This window comes from Triticum aestivum, chromosome 1B (assembly GCF_018294505.1).
Source record: "Triticum aestivum cultivar Chinese Spring chromosome 1B, IWGSC CS RefSeq v2.1, whole genome shotgun sequence".
Classification (NCBI taxonomy): domain Eukaryota; kingdom Viridiplantae; phylum Streptophyta; class Magnoliopsida; order Poales; family Poaceae; genus Triticum; species Triticum aestivum.
This window is the reverse complement of record NC_057795.1, coordinates 572,830,287-572,847,957: the sequence shown is the minus strand read 5'-3', so window position 1 is coordinate 572,847,957 and position 17,671 is coordinate 572,830,287. Positions and strand designations below refer to the sequence as shown.

The following is a 17,671-nucleotide window of genomic DNA, read 5'->3' as shown; positions in this document are numbered from 1 at the left end:
AATTAAGAAGGACAACAGGCAGCTCTCTTCTATAATTGTCGATGTATGCCTGCATGGGAGGATATGTTAGTATCGTTCCATATGTTTACAAATTGAGAGAATTTTAGGTGTTACTCTGCGTACTTGGTCATAATGCAGTCTAAGATCTTCTCCCATAAAGAATTCGATGTTCTTCAGCATGTAGAGTGCACAAGAAGAACTACAACAATTAATTCTGTTAGCAGCATTTCACGTATTAACAATGAAAAACATAATTAGAAGCTAATACTGTTGACTGACTTGTCATCTTGTCTTGGCACAGGCACATGCTTTACTGTCCATTGGGTCACGTTAATGTCTTGCCATGCATGGCTTTGTGGTCCATTGATTCGCAGCGATGCTCTCAGATGTGCTTCCACCCCACGTATCTGCCAAAGTCCATGGTATGAGAAGTTGCTCACGGTTCATGGCTAGGTATGATGCTAAATCCTGTGTTATATTGAAAGACGTTTAAAATCTCACCACGTGAACCACTTGTGTGCGTTCTAGGTAGCCGAAAAGTGAATCAAGAATCTGAATCTCCCTCCTTCTGGGGTTTACGACCACAAGGAACCAGTGGGTGTTCGCCATGTTCGTAGGCAGTAAAACCTGGACAGCAAATATGATTACATCAACATGCATAATAATTAGAAAAATAAATGTGTTTATGTCATGGTGAGATGGTACCAGATCATGTCTGAGGTAGTTGTCTCCTTTTGTTGTTCCATGACTGCCCGCCAACGCGGCCTCGTGGCAGTTCTCTACCTTACCATCTCTTTCGAGCATAGCGACACCGGCCACCATCTCAATGTAAACCAGCTGCCCATCCCTTATGTCATTAGGATGATCATGACGCATGATCTGAATCACAGCATCAACCAACTAAAACAAAATTCAAGTTAATTGTGGCATTCAAAAAAATTCAAGTTAATTGTACTGTGCAAAAAAATTGATAACTAATTTGGGAAAATATCTTACTTCGTCACCCAACCATTTGTCATCTTCGCCTACATCTGTCATGGTGAGGCCTTGCAAATGCTTCTATTGCAGAACAATGTCATCAATTACCACCAATTGTTTATCAAGATCTGAGGTGTTGATAATTTCGGCCACATAACTCTGTCGGAACTTGTCAAGGTTGGTCTCCAGCGTCGAAGCACTTGTGTCTGTATCTTTTAAATTGCTTGCACGGTTTTTCCTCTTTGTATTCTTTGTGTCCTTGGAATCATTGGTAGACTTCGATGGAGTCCTGTTTTTCTTTCTCTTCTTATCACTATCGTACAGAACAAAATCTTCATTGCACAATAATGAAGAGGCCACTCTTTTCCGTCTGCTCGCACGAGTTGGTAGCATGGAATCAACCCCACTATCTTATCGCTGCTTTGCTAAAGAACCATCATAGTTGTCCTCATCAACTGGGAAGACATGGGGCTCTTCCGGCTCCCTTATTCCCTTAGCCTTGGCAGACTGGTGGTTGCTTTTGGTACCTACCTCTGCACCCACCTCAATACTGACATCTTCATCATCTTGATTTCTTCTTTCTTGAGTCTTTCGCACATTCTCATTGTGCCTCCAATTCAGAGGATCCTGTGATTCAATATGAAGCACTTGTTAGCTTGCAATCTGCGTGAAATAAAAAAAACAAAACCAGTTAACTGTAAAATGTGCATCACCAGGAAAGCTTGAAGGCTTGTGGTGGCTTTGGAACGCTTTCGCGAATCCAAACTCGGAGCACCCTGCGATGCATCCACCTCTTTATAAAGCTGTGAAACATTCTTGAGACTCTCCTTGCAAGCTGCAGCAACAACTTTGTCTTCTTCATCCTGAACGTGGAAGATCATATGTTAGCTACGAATCTGCGTTAACTTAAAACAAAATCAGTTAGATGTAAAATGTGTATCACCATGAAAGCTTCAAGGCTAATCTTGGCTTTTGAATGCTTTCGCGATTGCAAACTAGGAGCAGGCTGCAAATCTTCAGATACGTTCTTCTTGGGGGCATCCATGTAATCTTTTTGTATTCCCTTAGCAGAAATGCCTTTGGCAATGACCTCCGTGTCATCTTTTTGTTATTGCTGGCGAGTAGTATTCTCTCCTGGGACCTCCATTGGGTCCGCAGGTACTCCCAGGTCAGATAGTTGTATGTCCTCGACTCCTGGGCGATCAACATCAAATATTTCGGTGGTTCTTTAAAAAAATGTGTTAGTGTGGAGAGTATTGACAGTAAAATTATTTATAGAAACTCACAATGGTATACTTACATTGAATTCTGTGATGAGGCCGTCCGTGCGTCTACCGTTCGCAAGGGTACGCCTAAGGCACTCGTCCATTTTTCTTTCAAGGGTGCACATCCTATCAAATTGTTGTGCACTGGCCTCCCGCACAATGGAGACAACTTCTTTCAAATCAGCCAATACACGGCCCATGAGTGCCTTATCCTGCAAATTACAAGCAGTTAGGAGCATATGACTTTGATTGTACTTGAAAAGTTACAATATATATTTGTGCGTGATGTTCATCATTTACCTGGCCGTCATTCTTTGGTTTGACCGGCGTCCCAACTAGTGGCGTATTGAAGGGCCGCAGCAGGTCATCGACATACTGCATGTTAGTGTCGTTAGTGTCATTCAAAACATATGGTACATAATCCAGGCACACAGTACTAACACTTTACCTCTCCAACCCCTATATAATTTTTGTTGATTATGTTGTCAACCTTCTGTGCCTTCTCGTCACTCCAGTTTTGGATCAGCGGCCTTAACCTTGATGCATACGAGATGGTAGAGTCCAATTGGTGCACCCTCCACTTCTCGTAGTACCATGTCTGCATTACAACTAAAACAGCTTAGACAATTTTCCGTAAAATTATATGTATGGTATGTTAATAATGATTGTATTACCTGCAGCAGTGGTAGGTTGCCCTCCAGACTTGCTCCACCATTTACAAATTTCCTGACGCTAGCCATAAGATGGTCAAGTGTAAGCTGTCTAAAATTGGTGCTCTTTATTGTCTCAACGTTTCTAACAATCCAAAGGTATCTGTTGTCCACATACTGCTATGTTGTCGGGCATACATATTTGCCTATGGTGTACAAGACAAATGGCCTGACAAAATTAGGTGTGTTGTCGCCTTTCATTTTGGCTAGCAATCCTTTCAAAGTTACTTTTGTGTCACTGGGGTCTTTCAGTTCCTTCCACAACTCCAAAGTATCGTTGTGATTTGAAGAGACGTGATTCTTCCCCATGTAGGGTATGCCTGTTATATGCTCCACATCTTTTAGTGTGATCGGCAGAAAATAAAACATACTCATACATTAATTCATCAATTAATTCATCCCAGCATCCATAAATGCAATGTAATTAATTCATCAATTATCATACGCCATTATTAGATAAAATAGGAGCAAGATTAAGAACAAACTAGAAATTTTACATACTTCTAATGAATATTCCCGTTCCATTACTGAAGACGTGTAATGTGAAGAGAAGAGTTCAAGGCAGGTAAAAGCTAAAATAATCTCAGGCGAAAATCTGTACACAGTAGTAGTCTGCATCACTCTGCATAGATGGAATTTGTAACAGCTGATAGTGCATAGATAGCAGACCAGCAAAGAGAAAACGGAATCTGGGCAGAAATTATATTGTTATATGATTTAAATAAATAAAGCAGATAAATTTGACCGAGTAACGGATGCATGGTTGCAGCACAATAACTACAGAGGTGGTGTTCTGATGGTACCTCTGTGTGTGACCGTGAGAGGTAGAGTTGCGGGGCCGCCGCTGCTGGCGCCGCTGCCATGTCACCTGTCGTTCCCGCTGGCTCCTACAACCAGATCAATCGCATAACCGAAATGAATCACATCAATCTACTCAAACCGCGTCGAATTGAATCGGCTAGAATCGAGCAAGGACGATGAGCCAGTGGTGGTGCTTCACTGGATCACGTTGTTGGGCGGGGAGGAGAAGCGGAGCAGCAGCTTGGCCTCCATTTTAGCAGCTCAGATGAGGCCCGCCTTGCTATGGCAGGGTAGGAGAGCGTGTGCCGCTGGAGGTCGGGTATGAGGTGGAAGAGACAAAGGAGCGATGGAGCATGGGAGGTGAGGAACGTGCTCGCGTCTTATCTCCTCCGTCGGCTGACCATAGAGGGTCACGGGGGCTTCTCCAACAGCCCCGACCACCGCCAGAGAGGAGATGAGGCGAGGCTGCGGATTTGGTCACCGTCAGTGAGGAGATGAGGCTGCGGATCTTGGCCGCCGTAGAGTTACGGCCGTGGTGGAGGAAGAGCAAAGGGGAGACGGTGCCACGACAGGCTGGATGCATTGAACTAGGATGGGAAGAGGTGACCGGAGATGACAGAGTGGAAGAAATAGGAGGATCGATGGGGAAGAGAGGAAAATGTCCAGAAATTTTTGGCACCGTCCACTCATTGGAACCTCTCGTCGCCTATGAACCCTTCGCTCACCGGCCGAGGTCTGATACAGTACAGGCATGTCAGCCTACGAGCTCAGCCTAGTGAGCTATCCACATGCAAACGTGGTCCTGTTTCATCTCAAAGAGGAAATAACCTTCGACCGTCTAAAATGAATGAAATGATAAAAGGGAAAGAAGTTGGACCAGATCTCAAGAAGACTATGTGGCTCTGATTGCCACCTTTCCAAAGAAACTTTATATCTTTGCTTTTGTCTATATATAAATATATATATATATATATATATATATATATATATATATATATATATATATATGACAAATGTTTCCTACAAGCAGTGATAGTTACCACCACTTGCGTTTTCTATGTTGTATATAGTATCTGTCGAAACCGATAGTATATATGTGTAGTACATAGTATATAACAAAGATTAGGTAGTATATATAATAGTTTTTAGGTAGTATGACTCATTTTTTGAGTATGCTCTTTTTTACGTACAAATATGTACGTATTTCATAAATAGAACAAAAACTATAGGCTCATATGCAATTTTTTTCATGTAACTTGCTTTGAAATATCTTAGATATAGTATATAAACATATTTAAAATAGTAAAATAGTATATATAGTATCAAATGATAGTATATGAGACATGTGGGGTAACTACCACCGGGTGGTAGGATGGATTTTCCATATATATATATATATATATATATATATATATATATATATATATATATATATATATATATATATATATATATATATATATAAAATGTATATGTGTATGTATGTGGCTATGCGGCTCTGTTTTTTTCATTTTTATTAGTTTAGTTTTTTTGTTCATATATATATATATATATATATATATATATATATATATATATATATATATATATATATATATAATGTATATGTGTATGTATGTAGATGTTCAAAATGTATAAAAAAATTGTTCAGAGCATGTTTTTGTTCATATATGTATTTTTTGTTCATATGTGTATTAATGTTTTCATATATGCAAAAGACAGATTTTTAGAAAAGTTAGGATTTTTTTCTGTTCATAGATTTTTTTGGTGATATTAATTATTGTAAAATATACAAATATTTTTATATTCATATGAACAATGCATTAGGCAAAACCTTTACTTTTTTCGAAATTTTCTATTTGAACATTTTTTTAAAAAAACAAGCAATACTATAAGAATGAGAGGAAAAGGAAAATAAGAATAGGAAGAAACGAGGAGAAGAGGAGAAACAAATAAGAAGAGGAAAAAAGAAGAAAAAGAAGAGGAGAAGAAGATAGGAATAGAGGAGAAGAAGAGAAAATAGAATATTTTCTATTTTTTCTTGTTCTCCCCTATTCCTTTCTTCTTCTCCTCTCTTTTTTTCTTCTTTTTTTCTTCGATCCTCTCTTCTATTCTTTTCTTCTTCTCCTCTTTTTATTTCTTTTTTTGTCTTCTTACTTTTTTATCGGGTATGTCGTTGCCATACCCCCTCCCGATAACTTCAACACGAGGGGGGAGGGTCGATATACCCCCTCCCCGATAACATTATTTTCCCATGTATGTATGTCGTCGTTGTCGATATAACCCCTCCCGAATAACTTCGACATGAGGGCGGTCGATATATATACCCCCTCTCGACCGTGATAACTTATACCACGGCAGCACCCCCCTCGGCCCTCTCGCTCGACCAAAACTCTCGAGGACACCCAATCCCTAGAGAAAAAACTCTTGTTCTCCTACCCCCTCCCACCGCGCCCCTACCCGACAAACTCTCTCGAGGCAGCATCGAGGCCACTAATTAATATGATTCCTTACTGTGATTAGCTAGCTAGTTCTATGTTTGCCACTAATATATCCATATCTGTCATGTTTGAATAATAATTGCCATGTTGTAAATATTTGTAGAAACTATGGACACCCCTCGAGACGAAGCAACAGAAGTGATGTTGGAGGAGATAATCGCACATGGAAGTGATGCCGTCTTATCGTTTCTGAACGACACCGATGGTCTGGAAGGACAGGGTGAAGAAGCAGGTGCAAGAAGGAGACCATGAGGATGGCTTCGGTGAACCAATGACGGTGCAAGAAGGAGACCATGAGGATGGCTTCGGTGACCCAATGACGGTGCAAGAAGGAGACCATGATGACGGCTCCGGTGACCGAACCGAGTCTGGCCAGGTATATATATTAGTTAAGCCTGTTGACTAGCTAATTGATGCATTCATTGTTTTGGTATGTGTACACATATTAATTAACTCTCATCTTTCTTCTTTTTTCTAGCCCTCCGGATCGAGCACAACTTCGGTAAGGAGACGAGGCCCGAAGAAAAGTTGAGCTCGGATGAAAAGTTTGAGATCACAACAATCGCGCGCGACGGAGAACCGATTGAACCCATCCGGACAAAGAATGCATTTGCTGCTCAGTGCAGGGTTCTTGTTAGGGACAAGTCCCGATCAGCATCCACCAATGGTATAAGCCTAAGGAGGAGGACCCTCAGGTGTCTTATGTCAATGATATGCAGAAAGATGATCTTTGGACTGAGCTGAAGGCAAATTTCACCCTACCGCCAGCGGAGGATCCGGATAAGCCATTTAAAGAGCAATTAATTAAGTCATGTGCTCTTAAGAAGATGGAAGGCCTATTCAGGAGGTGGAGGAAAGAGCTAAAAAAGTTTGTCGACAAAGAAGAGACACCAGAATTCATCGGTAAATATGAGAAGATCAGAGATCACTGGCCCGCATTTATGGCCCACACGACATCGGATAAGAGTAAGAAGATGTCGGTGACAAACAAGCAAAATGTTGCGAAGAAGAAGTTTCACCAGCGCACGGGGTCAGGTAGCTACCTCAAAGCCCGGCCTAAGTGGTCCAAGGCTGAGAATGATCTGCTTGATAAAGGGATCAAACCAGAGACGTTGAGATGGCCAGACCGTTTCCGGACTTGGTTCTTCGGGGCTGGCGGAACCTTGGAACCTGTATCAGGGAAGTGCCATTGGACGGACGAGCAACTGAAAACACCAGTCACAAGGCTTCGGCAGTATATCGATGCAGCGCAACAAGGGACGTCCGTTCCAGACAAGGAGAAGGACGAGCTCACAATGGCCCTCGGGAATCCTAAGCACCCTGGACGGACACGAGGCATGCCAGGATCCATTCCGTGGAAGGTTGGTTTTCCAAACGCAGGGGGTTACAAGACCCAGGAGAGGAGGAAGAAACTGGAGCGGAGCCAACTGCAGGCGCTGCACGAAAGGGTAATGTGGCTAGAGGAACGAGAAGCAGATCGCAGCAAACGACCTGCCGAAGCTTCCCCCGAAGCTACCCCGCCATCTCAGCGGAGAAGCAGCGTGGCTTCCACCGAGCTGCTTCAGTCGGAGCATGTGTTGACGGCTCCTGCCAGCTATCCCGTGGATGCTATCACGGAGTCTCAAAATTGCCACATTATGACGCGATGGATGAATTTGAAGGTCAAGGCGGCTGTTGGCTCTGTTTATCCTACTGAACACGACGCAACTTTTCACTGCCGGCCGATTCCAGAAGGATATGCTAGGGTGATGGTGGATGAAATAATGGAGGGATTTGAGGACCTCCAGCTTGACCACCCTACCGGTGAAGGGGAGACTAGGCTGGGTTCTGCTCTGAAGAGTCCATGCCTATGGCGGAAGGAGCTCATCAACCTTCCAAACTGGATGCCTCCGCCTCCTCCTCCTACTCCGGCGAGTCAGGGCATTCCGCCTCCTCCACCACCTCCTCCTCCGGCGAGTGAAGATCAGGGCACTGGGCCTCCTTCTCCGGCGCGTGGCGGCACTCCGCCTCCTTCTCCGCCTGCGCCAGCACGCCCGAGCAGCCATCAGTCTCCCCCTTCTCCACCTCACCAGCAAGGGCGAAAGAGACCCACCGCCGCCCCGGCTGCTCCGGCGCGTTGTAGTCCTTCTCTTCCGCCTCGTAAGCAAGCACGAAATAAGACAGACGCCGCAGCCGCTCCGTCTGCTCCGGCGTCTAGCAGTACAGCCAAAGGCGGGGAGCAATACAGATACGGTCCTCCTCTCAAGCCTCTAGAGAAGTTACCGTACGAGAGGACCGTGGAGGAAAACGCGAAGATCGTGCAGGCTGAAGTGGACAACTTCTTTGAAGGGTTGAAAGCAAAGAGACACCCACCTCCGAAGGGGAAGGTAGATCCGGTGAAAGCAAAGCGCACTCTCGATGCCCTGAAGAAACCAACAAAATCTCCACCAAGAACCAACTATGAGCGCATTACAGAACAGACATATCTCCAAGCGGAGCGGTCGGGAAGTACTGTCAGACATCAAAGGTCAAGAGAACGAGCAGCTGCGAAAAATATTGCCTAGCTCGGCGAACAAGCAAATCAATCGTGCCCCCCGCTCAATGTGTCTAGCGGCGACATCGTCGCTAATGCTCCGGGGACGGTGGCCGGTTAGGGCAATCTTGCAGATTACATGCCTGACGATCAACTTCCTGATTTCATGGAGGTGGACGAACACAGATACGAGTACGGGAAGCCTCTCGTCAAAGATGAAAAATCTCTAACAACGATGATGCGAAGATTCCATAATTGGTACATGAAAACCTGTAGAGAGTCTGGGGGTACGAATAGTTTGTATCTGAACATTAAAGAGGAGCACGACCTCGTTGGAACTGATCTGTTGCCTGTTCCATTTGAGGAGTTCTTCGCGTTCTTCAATCAAAAGGCCCTCGATAAATTAACGGTCTTTTGCTACTGTCTGTAAGTACTATTTCTGTCATTAAGTCTTTATATATAGCTTGGCTCTTTCATTGCATGTATTTATAATTAATTATCCTCAATATATTATGTAGATTGAAGATCGTCGAGTGCAGAAAACAAGAAATATATGATATTGGGTTCATTAACACAAATATCATAGATGATATTCAGGTTAAACAGCACGCCGACGAGGCCGAGGCCAACTTGCTACAATCATTGATCAAAAATCAAAACAAAGATACCATACTCTTTCCTTACAACTTCAAGTGAGTGTTACTGTCGTGTGCATATTCGGTTTCCCTTGTTACTCGAGCGAGGTTATAGTAATGTAATTGATGAGTTATGCATGCGTGCGCAGCTTCCACTATGTTCTTCTCGAGATTAAGCTTGAGCGGGGACTAGTAACTGTCTTAGACTCGAGACGAAAAGATCCTGAAACCTATGCGGACATGACTGAATTGCTCAACAAGTAAGTTCAATCGATCATTATCGCACCATATCGGCAACTTTTTGTTCATTTCCTGATATCTCAAGTAATAATAATTATTTTCTTTGTCTTGCAGGGTTTGGAAACAGTTCACTGCAGAAGCTCCGGGACTGCCGAAGGAGCTGCGATATACATACCCGAAAGTAAGTACTACTAGCTAGCTAGTTGCGCGCATCTCCCGTTGATTCTATAGCTATACTTTCATCAGTGCCATTTATAATGCTTCATTATTAGTTTGATTGACCTCTATTTCTCATAAAGTGCTTGTGGCAGGAACAAGGGAATGATTTCTGTGGATACTACGTGTGCGAGTTCATCTACAATGCGACTTTAAAAAATAAGCGGGGCTACTCTAAAAGACAATATGAAGTGCATAAGCAATAATATTCAAAATTTCATTTTATTACACCATCATTTCTGTTGAGTTTTATTCATATATATGTATTAATTAACTCCCTTCTTCAAATTAGACGTAGCAGATGTGGAATGAACTCCTAGAACAAGATCGCATGAAAGCAATTCAAGAGGAATTGGCGGGATTCTTTCTTGACCACATCATCAATAAAGCCGGAGAATACCATGTGGAAGTTGATTTCAATTGCTAGGGATTGTAATTAAGAGATCTTACATATTGTATATGTATGTAGCCAGTAGCGTCGGATAGATAATACGAAAAATTGTTGTTCGACCTTAATCTCTCGGAGAAGGAGAGGTCGATCGATCACTTCTCTCGGTATGCATGACGAACTTCTGTACTTAATGGTTCCCTTCATTTTCTTACTAGCTAGCGTGTCGAGGGCCTCTCTATGTATAGTACGTAGCGTCGACCAAGCACGGACATAAGATACGACACTTCTCTCTATTAATTAGCTAGCTAACACAATATATGAAACACCTAAATTAACCCCCCAAAACCCCCAACCCCTCCTCCCCCCTTTCAAAAAAAAACAAAAACCCCAGCCACTGAAATGCTGACGCTTGGATGCCTTTTGGTCTCGGTTGGTGCCACCAACCGGGACCAAAGGCCCCCCTGCCTGGGCTCGGCGCACCGGCCACGTGGAGGCCCATCTGTCCCTGTTCGTGTTAGAACTGGGACTAAAGGGGGAGGCATTAGTAACGACCCTTTAATCCCGGTTCAAGAACCGGGACAAAAGGCCCTCACGAACCGGGACAAATCCCCCCTTTTCTACTAGTGTTATCACTACAAAGTAGATGTTTTTGATGTTGCTATAGATCAACAATTGGTTGAGTTAAATGATCATTTTTGTTATCAAAGCGTAGAGGTATTGACACTGTGTCAATCTTCGGATCTATGACATGACTCATTTGATGTGTCTGATATATGTGCATTGGTGGAACAAAGTTATCCTATAGATTTTTCTAGTGAATAATTGACCCAATTGGAGTCCCAACTAATTCATTTCCCACTGGATATTTGCAACCATCCGGAGCTAGAAAACATGCCTTCACTTTTCGTTTGACTATTGGGTTATTTAAAACATGTATAATTGCTACATAATCAATGGTTGATACATTAGTACACAGCTGGACACAAATCTTGCCAATTTGGCTCTTTGATTATTTAAAATATGTGAAGTTGTTACATACTCAACCCTTGATAGCTTACTATGCATGGTTGGTCATAACTCTTCGAATGTCAAACGCAATAATCGATTGAGCTTTTTAGGCTATGAAGCTAGTCAAGGCATGTCTTTGAAACAAAATGTGAGACAACTTTATTAGGCATTACATGATCATATAAATTGGCAGTGAACTAGTTGGATCGATCACTTCTCAGGAGATTATCAACTTGCAAGACACGGGTAGTCCTAGGGCTCAATTTAAGATAATTGATATGCAACTTCATTTTATATTTACAGTCATACTATATCATTATGCTATGTTTTCAATGTTACTGTGAAACTAAGAAATGGATTCTTATGTCAATCTATAACTACTGCATTAAAGAAGAAAAGAAACTAATAGAAGTTAAAGACGCGGAATGATAGTGAATAGAGAGAAAGATTCCTGAGATTTACTTGTTCCTGAAAATAGTCTATCTATCTACTAGACATCGTAGAGAATTGAGAATTTTCATGTCTTCGAGTTCTCGTACTAGTAAATGGAAAGTTACAGTAGGAGACACATCATTTTGCAAGAGAGCATTGGATTCTCGCAACGCCCCCCCCCCCCCCCCCCCCTTCATGTCCAAATCCTAGCTCCGCCCCATTGTCTACTGATGAACAAATATCTGTTGGAGTGGCTGGTGCAAGGTAATTTGTTCTTTTTAACAAAGATAAAAGAAGCTAGAGGGATACTCTCTAACTTATTGAAGGGATAACTTGGGTTGCATGCATCTCTATGGGTCAACTTCAAGTAAGATTCCCAATGTCTCTCATCCAGCTAAATGGCCTCTTTATGTAATAGCCTATATATGCCACTCAATTTGTTCACATGCATTATCCAGGCATGCTATCTAGCTTGTACTGTTGTTGATTAAGGGTTGGTTCAACTACATGTACTAGGATGTTATATATATCTGGGCGCCGAGCATCCTCTTGACACATGGAGAGGCCAGGAGAGTAAACGGAATATTTCTTAACAAAAATAGATGTGTGTATAACATGTACACATGCACATGCTCTTGCAAATACTAAATGCTAGTCCCATCTCAAAGTAATAGTGTGGCATTTTAGAAACTTGAGTAAAACCACATGTATATGCTTGAATGCAAACTTGCATGAGCAATCAGCTAATGAGCCAAAAATATAAAATGTAAACATGAGGGCATATAAAAAGATCAAAGCAAAATTATATGGAGAAACATGCATGTAACATTACGTTCCATACAAACCGGTGCATGAGTAGCCTTTAAACTTATTTTGGATAAATGAGATGAATGAGCGTAATTCCATGGGAGCTCTCAACCCTCTTTCAATGCATTGGTGCTTAGGTCCGGTGCGAAATGCATTAAAAGGCTTAGCAACCAATGTCACCAATGCATAGATGCTTATCTTTTGTAGCTAAACTTCCTTCATTTAATTGTTTAGCAACTAAACTCCACCATGCATTGGTTGATAGGCATTTTGCATAGGTTCACGCCTTTGACGTTGTTTCCTCTTTGGGTCACCAAAGTCCTCCCTCTCCTCTTTAACTGATTTGCCTATGTTGCATTCTTAGCACCAATACACCGTACATCACTGGAAAGGGTATTAGGTGCAACTCACTGCTATCCATCCATTCACATGCCTTGAGATTCTTAACTTCTGTAATAGTACTTGTGTTTGATAGGTATATCGAGATATAAGTATATGCATAAGTGATTGGTTTCAGTGAATGATAATAATGCATTTACCTCCGACTGTTGGACTAACATCTAACAACGTTCCCACATATGATTTTCAGCAACTAATACCAGAATTCAATATAAAAATAGATTTCATGAGTTTATTATTTAAAATTTAAATATAATTAATGTTTAATGCATTTAAAACATTTCCAAAATTTAGCATGTACAAAACATAATAATTTCAGTGAGTTATGTGTGATAAAACTTAAATTATAATCCCAAAATATTAGAAATAAATAGTTTATTTGATGATCATTAAAATTGTAAATGAAAAAGAAGTAATTCCAAGATACTTATCCCTAACAATTGTGATACAAATTCCATGAAATTGCATCTTCTAGAAGTAAATTGCAAGATACTTATCCCTAACAATTGTGATACTAACTCGTCAAAAATTATGTAAATAATTGAGAAACTTCATATACTAATATTCTAAATTATTCTCTTACTAAGAAAGCTAAAATTTTCATGGTGGTAATTCTACGAGACTAATGACAATCAAAACTAATATATATTAGTACAAAATCGCCACATCTTCATAAAAGAAAGTCCCTGGTTGCTACAAGCCATCAAAATAGACCACAAAAAGTGGAAAAAGAAATTTAGAATCCACTTCTGTAGCTGTACCAGGTCATCGTCCGCAAGAACCCGTGTGTGGCTGCACCATGTCATCGTCAAGCGGAAGGATGGAAGCGAGTAGTCTAAATTCTATTTTATATGAATTCATGTGGGTACATGTTGTGTCAGATTATGTTTTCAGTATCTGATTCTTGAGAAAAAGTGTAATCCCCTATTTGTTTTTACTTTTTAGGATAGAGGAGAGATTTTAGATCTTTAGAATATACGATCTCGTAGAGATGCTCTAAGGCCAACTCTAATAGATCATTTAGGAGCAAATCGGCGGAGTATACTTAGTGCAGGATTTTTACTCCACTATGTTTTGGTCCGACCAAGCCGAACACCTAAATTTAATGTAGTAAAAAGATTTATTTTGTACCTTTAACATACATCGATTTAAAAAACAAAAATTCGACACATAATGTACATAACGATCCACCGAAACATAGTCTAGTTTATAAGCCTAAATATGACCTTGAACTTAAAATTAAACATGAATTTAAAGTAAAAGTATACATCATCATCACCCTTATAGAGGGCAAGCCAATCCGCCTGCAACATCCCACCGCCCATGGGGCCCAGCCCTGTGCCGTTGTTGCCGCAGTCAGTGAAGATGCGCCACAATTCTTCAACGTCGGCGTCCTTCTCGTCGTTGCCGCCGACGTTCCTGTCGTGCTCCGCGTCATCGGAGAGGACGATGACCTGCCCATCGACAGCGCGCTCTGCCAAGATCTTAAGCTCCACCTCCACTTGCTCGGGGTACTAGCAGCGGAGGTCCAACATGTACTCTTCATAGGCAGCCTCCACCATGATGCACTCCCTCGCCTCCTGGTTCTCCTCGGCCTCCACCGTACTCACCACCCCTGATGGCGGCGGGCCGTCAAACGGGCACCATCCTCCACGGAAGTAGAGGCGTGCCATGGCGTCGTGCAGCCGGACCTGCTGTCGTGGTTCTAAGTCTGACAGTAGAATGGGGGGTAGGTATGGAGAGGCAAGATCCTAGCTATGGAGTAGTTGTACACACGAGTGTTTAACGAGTTCAGGCCCTTCTCTGAGGAAGTAATAGCCCTACGTCTCGGAGCCCGGAGGCGGTCGACTGGTTTATGTGTATATGAGTTACAGGGGTGCGAACCCTTCTACCAGTGGAGGGGGGTGGCTTATATAGAGGACGCCAGGACCCCAGCCAACCCACGTAGCAGAGGGTTAAAGTACATTAAGGCCGGGCGTTACTGGTAACGCCCTACATAAAGTGTCATCATGACCATTAAGACTACTTAATTACAGACCGTTTGGATACAGAGTAGATCCTGAACTCCTGGTGGTCGAGTGAGTCTTCATGGTCGAGTGTCTTTAGGTTCGTCGAGTGTCTTCTAGCCGGTCGAGTGGAGTCCCTCTTGGTCGACTGGAAGGTAGCTTCGTCTAAGGATGTCCTTGGGTATGGTATCCTAGATAGGTCCATGACCCTACCCTAGGTACATAACATCATCATTAGCCCCCGAATGGATCGAGGTTCGAGTGAGGAAGGAGTTGATGATTTCTCTCCGACCTATTTCCCGTGCTTTGATTATGTCGTATCTTGGATCGGCGATTTTTCTTTCGGCGTTGGCGTCAACTTTTACTTCAGTCGCCTTGATCCATTCTTGTCTTCTGTCGAGTGAACTTTTGAACTTTAGTGAACTTCCGAGCGACGGATCGCAGGAAAGATATCATCTGACAGATTGATCTGCTGTTAGCGGATTTTGCGGGATCCGAAATTTTGGGAAGCGCGCGAAGCGGGGCGGACCGCGGTACTCGGATGGGATAAGGCGTGGACGCCTTGATTTCCGCTCCGCCTTTTTCGCCATGTATCGTGCGTGCGCGACTGTTTCGGGATGTGACAGGACCGCCCGGACCCACTCGTCAGCCACTCGGAAGCGCCCTTATATAAAGCGTCGGGCGAGGGTTTTTTGAACAGTGCCTTCCCATTCTTCTCTCCGCCCTCTTTGCCTCCGCCCACTGCGCCTGCTCTCGCCTCCGCCTATTCATTCCTCGCGCGCTTCGCCGGCGACAATGGTGAAGGAGAAGATGGCGGCCTTAGAGCGCGCGAAGAAGGCGACGACGACGGGGAAAGCGAAGGGGAGACCGTCCAGTCGGGGCGGATCTTCGTCAAGGTCCCGCCTGCCGAAAGGTTGGGTCCAAGGGGATTGGATCCACTCGACCATCACCGAGACAGATCTCAATGACCTGGCCAATGAGGGACTGATCCCCCATGGGTCAGCAAGGCTTCCGGGGACCGAGTGTCAACCGCAGCCGCAGGAGGGTGAGTGCGTTCTCCTAGCCACTCATGTAGACCATGGCTTTTCTCTGCCGCCGAGTGTTTTCTTTCGAGGGTTTCTGAATTTCTTTGGGGCGCAACTTCACCATTTCACCCCCAATTCCATCGCCTATCTTGCTGCCTTTGTGTCCATGTGCGAGAACTTCCTGGGTTGTCGACCACACTGGGGTCTCTTCAAGCACAATTCACCTGTCGCTCACAGACAGTGAAAAAGGCGAGTCCGGACGATGAGAGGACTAAGGTTATCCAGATGTGCGGTGGTCTTGGGATTCAGATGAGGAATAAGAGTACTTTCCCGGCCATGACCCTTCCTGAGTCGGTCAGAGGGTGGCAGTCGACTTGGTTCTACTGCCAAGACGAGTCGACGCCGGGGCAGTCGACTGGTCTCCCTCCGTTCTCCATGGACCGAGTGGACAAACCCTCTTCTCTGAAGGTGCTTCCTGAGGAGAAAGCTCAGGTGAAATTGTTGATGGAGCGCGTAGTCCAACTTGTTAGGGACGGAGTGACGGGTATGGATCTTCTGGAGGTCTTCCTTAGACGGCGCATCCAACCGCTTCAGTACCGAGGCCACCCGATGTGGCTGTACTGTGGTACCGAAGACACCACTCGGGTCCATCCAGAAGCGGTCAACGACGCCACACTGGAGAGGTGGGTGGCAGCCATCACAGGGAATAAGGACAACCCTCGAGGGGCTAGGAGGATCCCACCACTCGACTGTACCTATACACCGGACACGGTATGACCACTTATCTCCAATTGTAATCTTGCTGTATTCATTCTGCTTTGCTGCGAATTGGTCGATTGATCTTTGTTTTGTTTTGTTGTCTGATAGGCCACCACTGAGTTGTACTCGATGCCAAATGGAGCGCAGACGCCGACTGAAGAGGAGGAAGGAAGTGGGGGCGAAAGCCCGGAGGAGTGGGATTCGGATGCTGACGACGATGATGAGGGTGATGACTCTGATGAGGAGGAAGAGGAGGAGGAGGAGGAGGAAGTTGCACCTCCCCGCTCGGAAAGACGCTCGAAGCTTGTCCATGATCCCGCGACTGAGCGTGGTAAGGGGGTCGCAACCGCTACACAGTCGACCAAGCGCCCTCGGACTACTTCTCCGGTGCCGACTGAGAAGGCTCCGAAGCAATCTCGAGTGGCACCGTCGAAACCTGCGAAGGTCTTGCCGAAGATGAAGATGGTGATCCCCACTATCTCAGGGTAATGGTAGTCTTGAGTTTTCCCCGTTTCATGAACTTGTTCTTGGTCGACTCATGGGCCAATCGACTGACTTCTGGAACTGCAGTGCTGCTACTTCTGATACTTCGGCCAGGGCTGAAGACCACGAGATGGAGGATGCTGTTACCTCAAAACCTGGTATGACTCTTGTGATGCCGTTTTCAGTCGATTGACTTATTGTCTCTAATTTTGATTCTTTCTGCAGCTTCATCTAACGTCGTTATCGATCTTCCCGATGACGACGACGAGGAACCACCAAGGCAGAGGAGGAGCAAGAAGGCGTCTGCTGGCAAGGCGACTCAGGACGTGCCAGCACCCGAGACGTTGGTCGTGGAGGGAGACAATGTCACTCGGCCTACCGTAACCTTTGCGGTGCCGTTGACGAGTGCTCGTCCTTCGTCGTCGAGTGCTGCTCAACCCTCGCTTTTCTCAACCTACCCCGTTCCTGAAGACCAAGCTAGTGCTGCTAAAGAAGCAATACGC

At 44.1% G+C, this 17,671-nt stretch overlaps 1 protein-coding gene across 3 annotated transcripts in view; it reads right to left on the bottom strand.

Annotated features, from left to right (window-relative positions):
- Window positions 1-4,444, bottom strand: part of LOC123139206 (uncharacterized) — a 36,678-nt gene extending 32,234 nt beyond the window's left edge. Inside the window, exons 1-11 of one of the 3 annotated variants that reach the window (XM_044559009.1) lie at window positions 3,757-4,444; window positions 2,918-3,273; window positions 2,692-2,841; window positions 2,544-2,618; window positions 2,279-2,455; window positions 1,922-2,172; window positions 1,692-1,841; window positions 997-1,605; window positions 706-900; window positions 502-627; window positions 355-407 (exon numbers count right to left, since the gene is read on the bottom strand). In XM_044559009.1, coding sequence (XP_044414944.1) covers window positions 1,596-1,605; window positions 1,692-1,841; window positions 1,922-2,172; window positions 2,279-2,455; window positions 2,544-2,618; window positions 2,692-2,841; window positions 2,918-2,983 — 879 coding nt within the window. In that variant the 5' untranslated portion in view covers window positions 2,984-3,273; window positions 3,757-4,444 and the 3' untranslated portion in view covers window positions 355-407; window positions 502-627; window positions 706-900; window positions 997-1,595. Of the gene's footprint in view, window positions 1-354; window positions 408-501; window positions 628-705; window positions 901-996; window positions 1,606-1,691; window positions 1,842-1,921; window positions 2,205-2,278; window positions 2,456-2,543; window positions 2,619-2,691; window positions 2,842-2,917; window positions 3,274-3,756 lie in introns of those variants that run through there. The other 2 variants (XM_044559022.1, XM_044559014.1) reach the window with 2 other exon arrangements.
- Window positions 4,445-17,671: the final 13,227 nt, after the last annotated feature.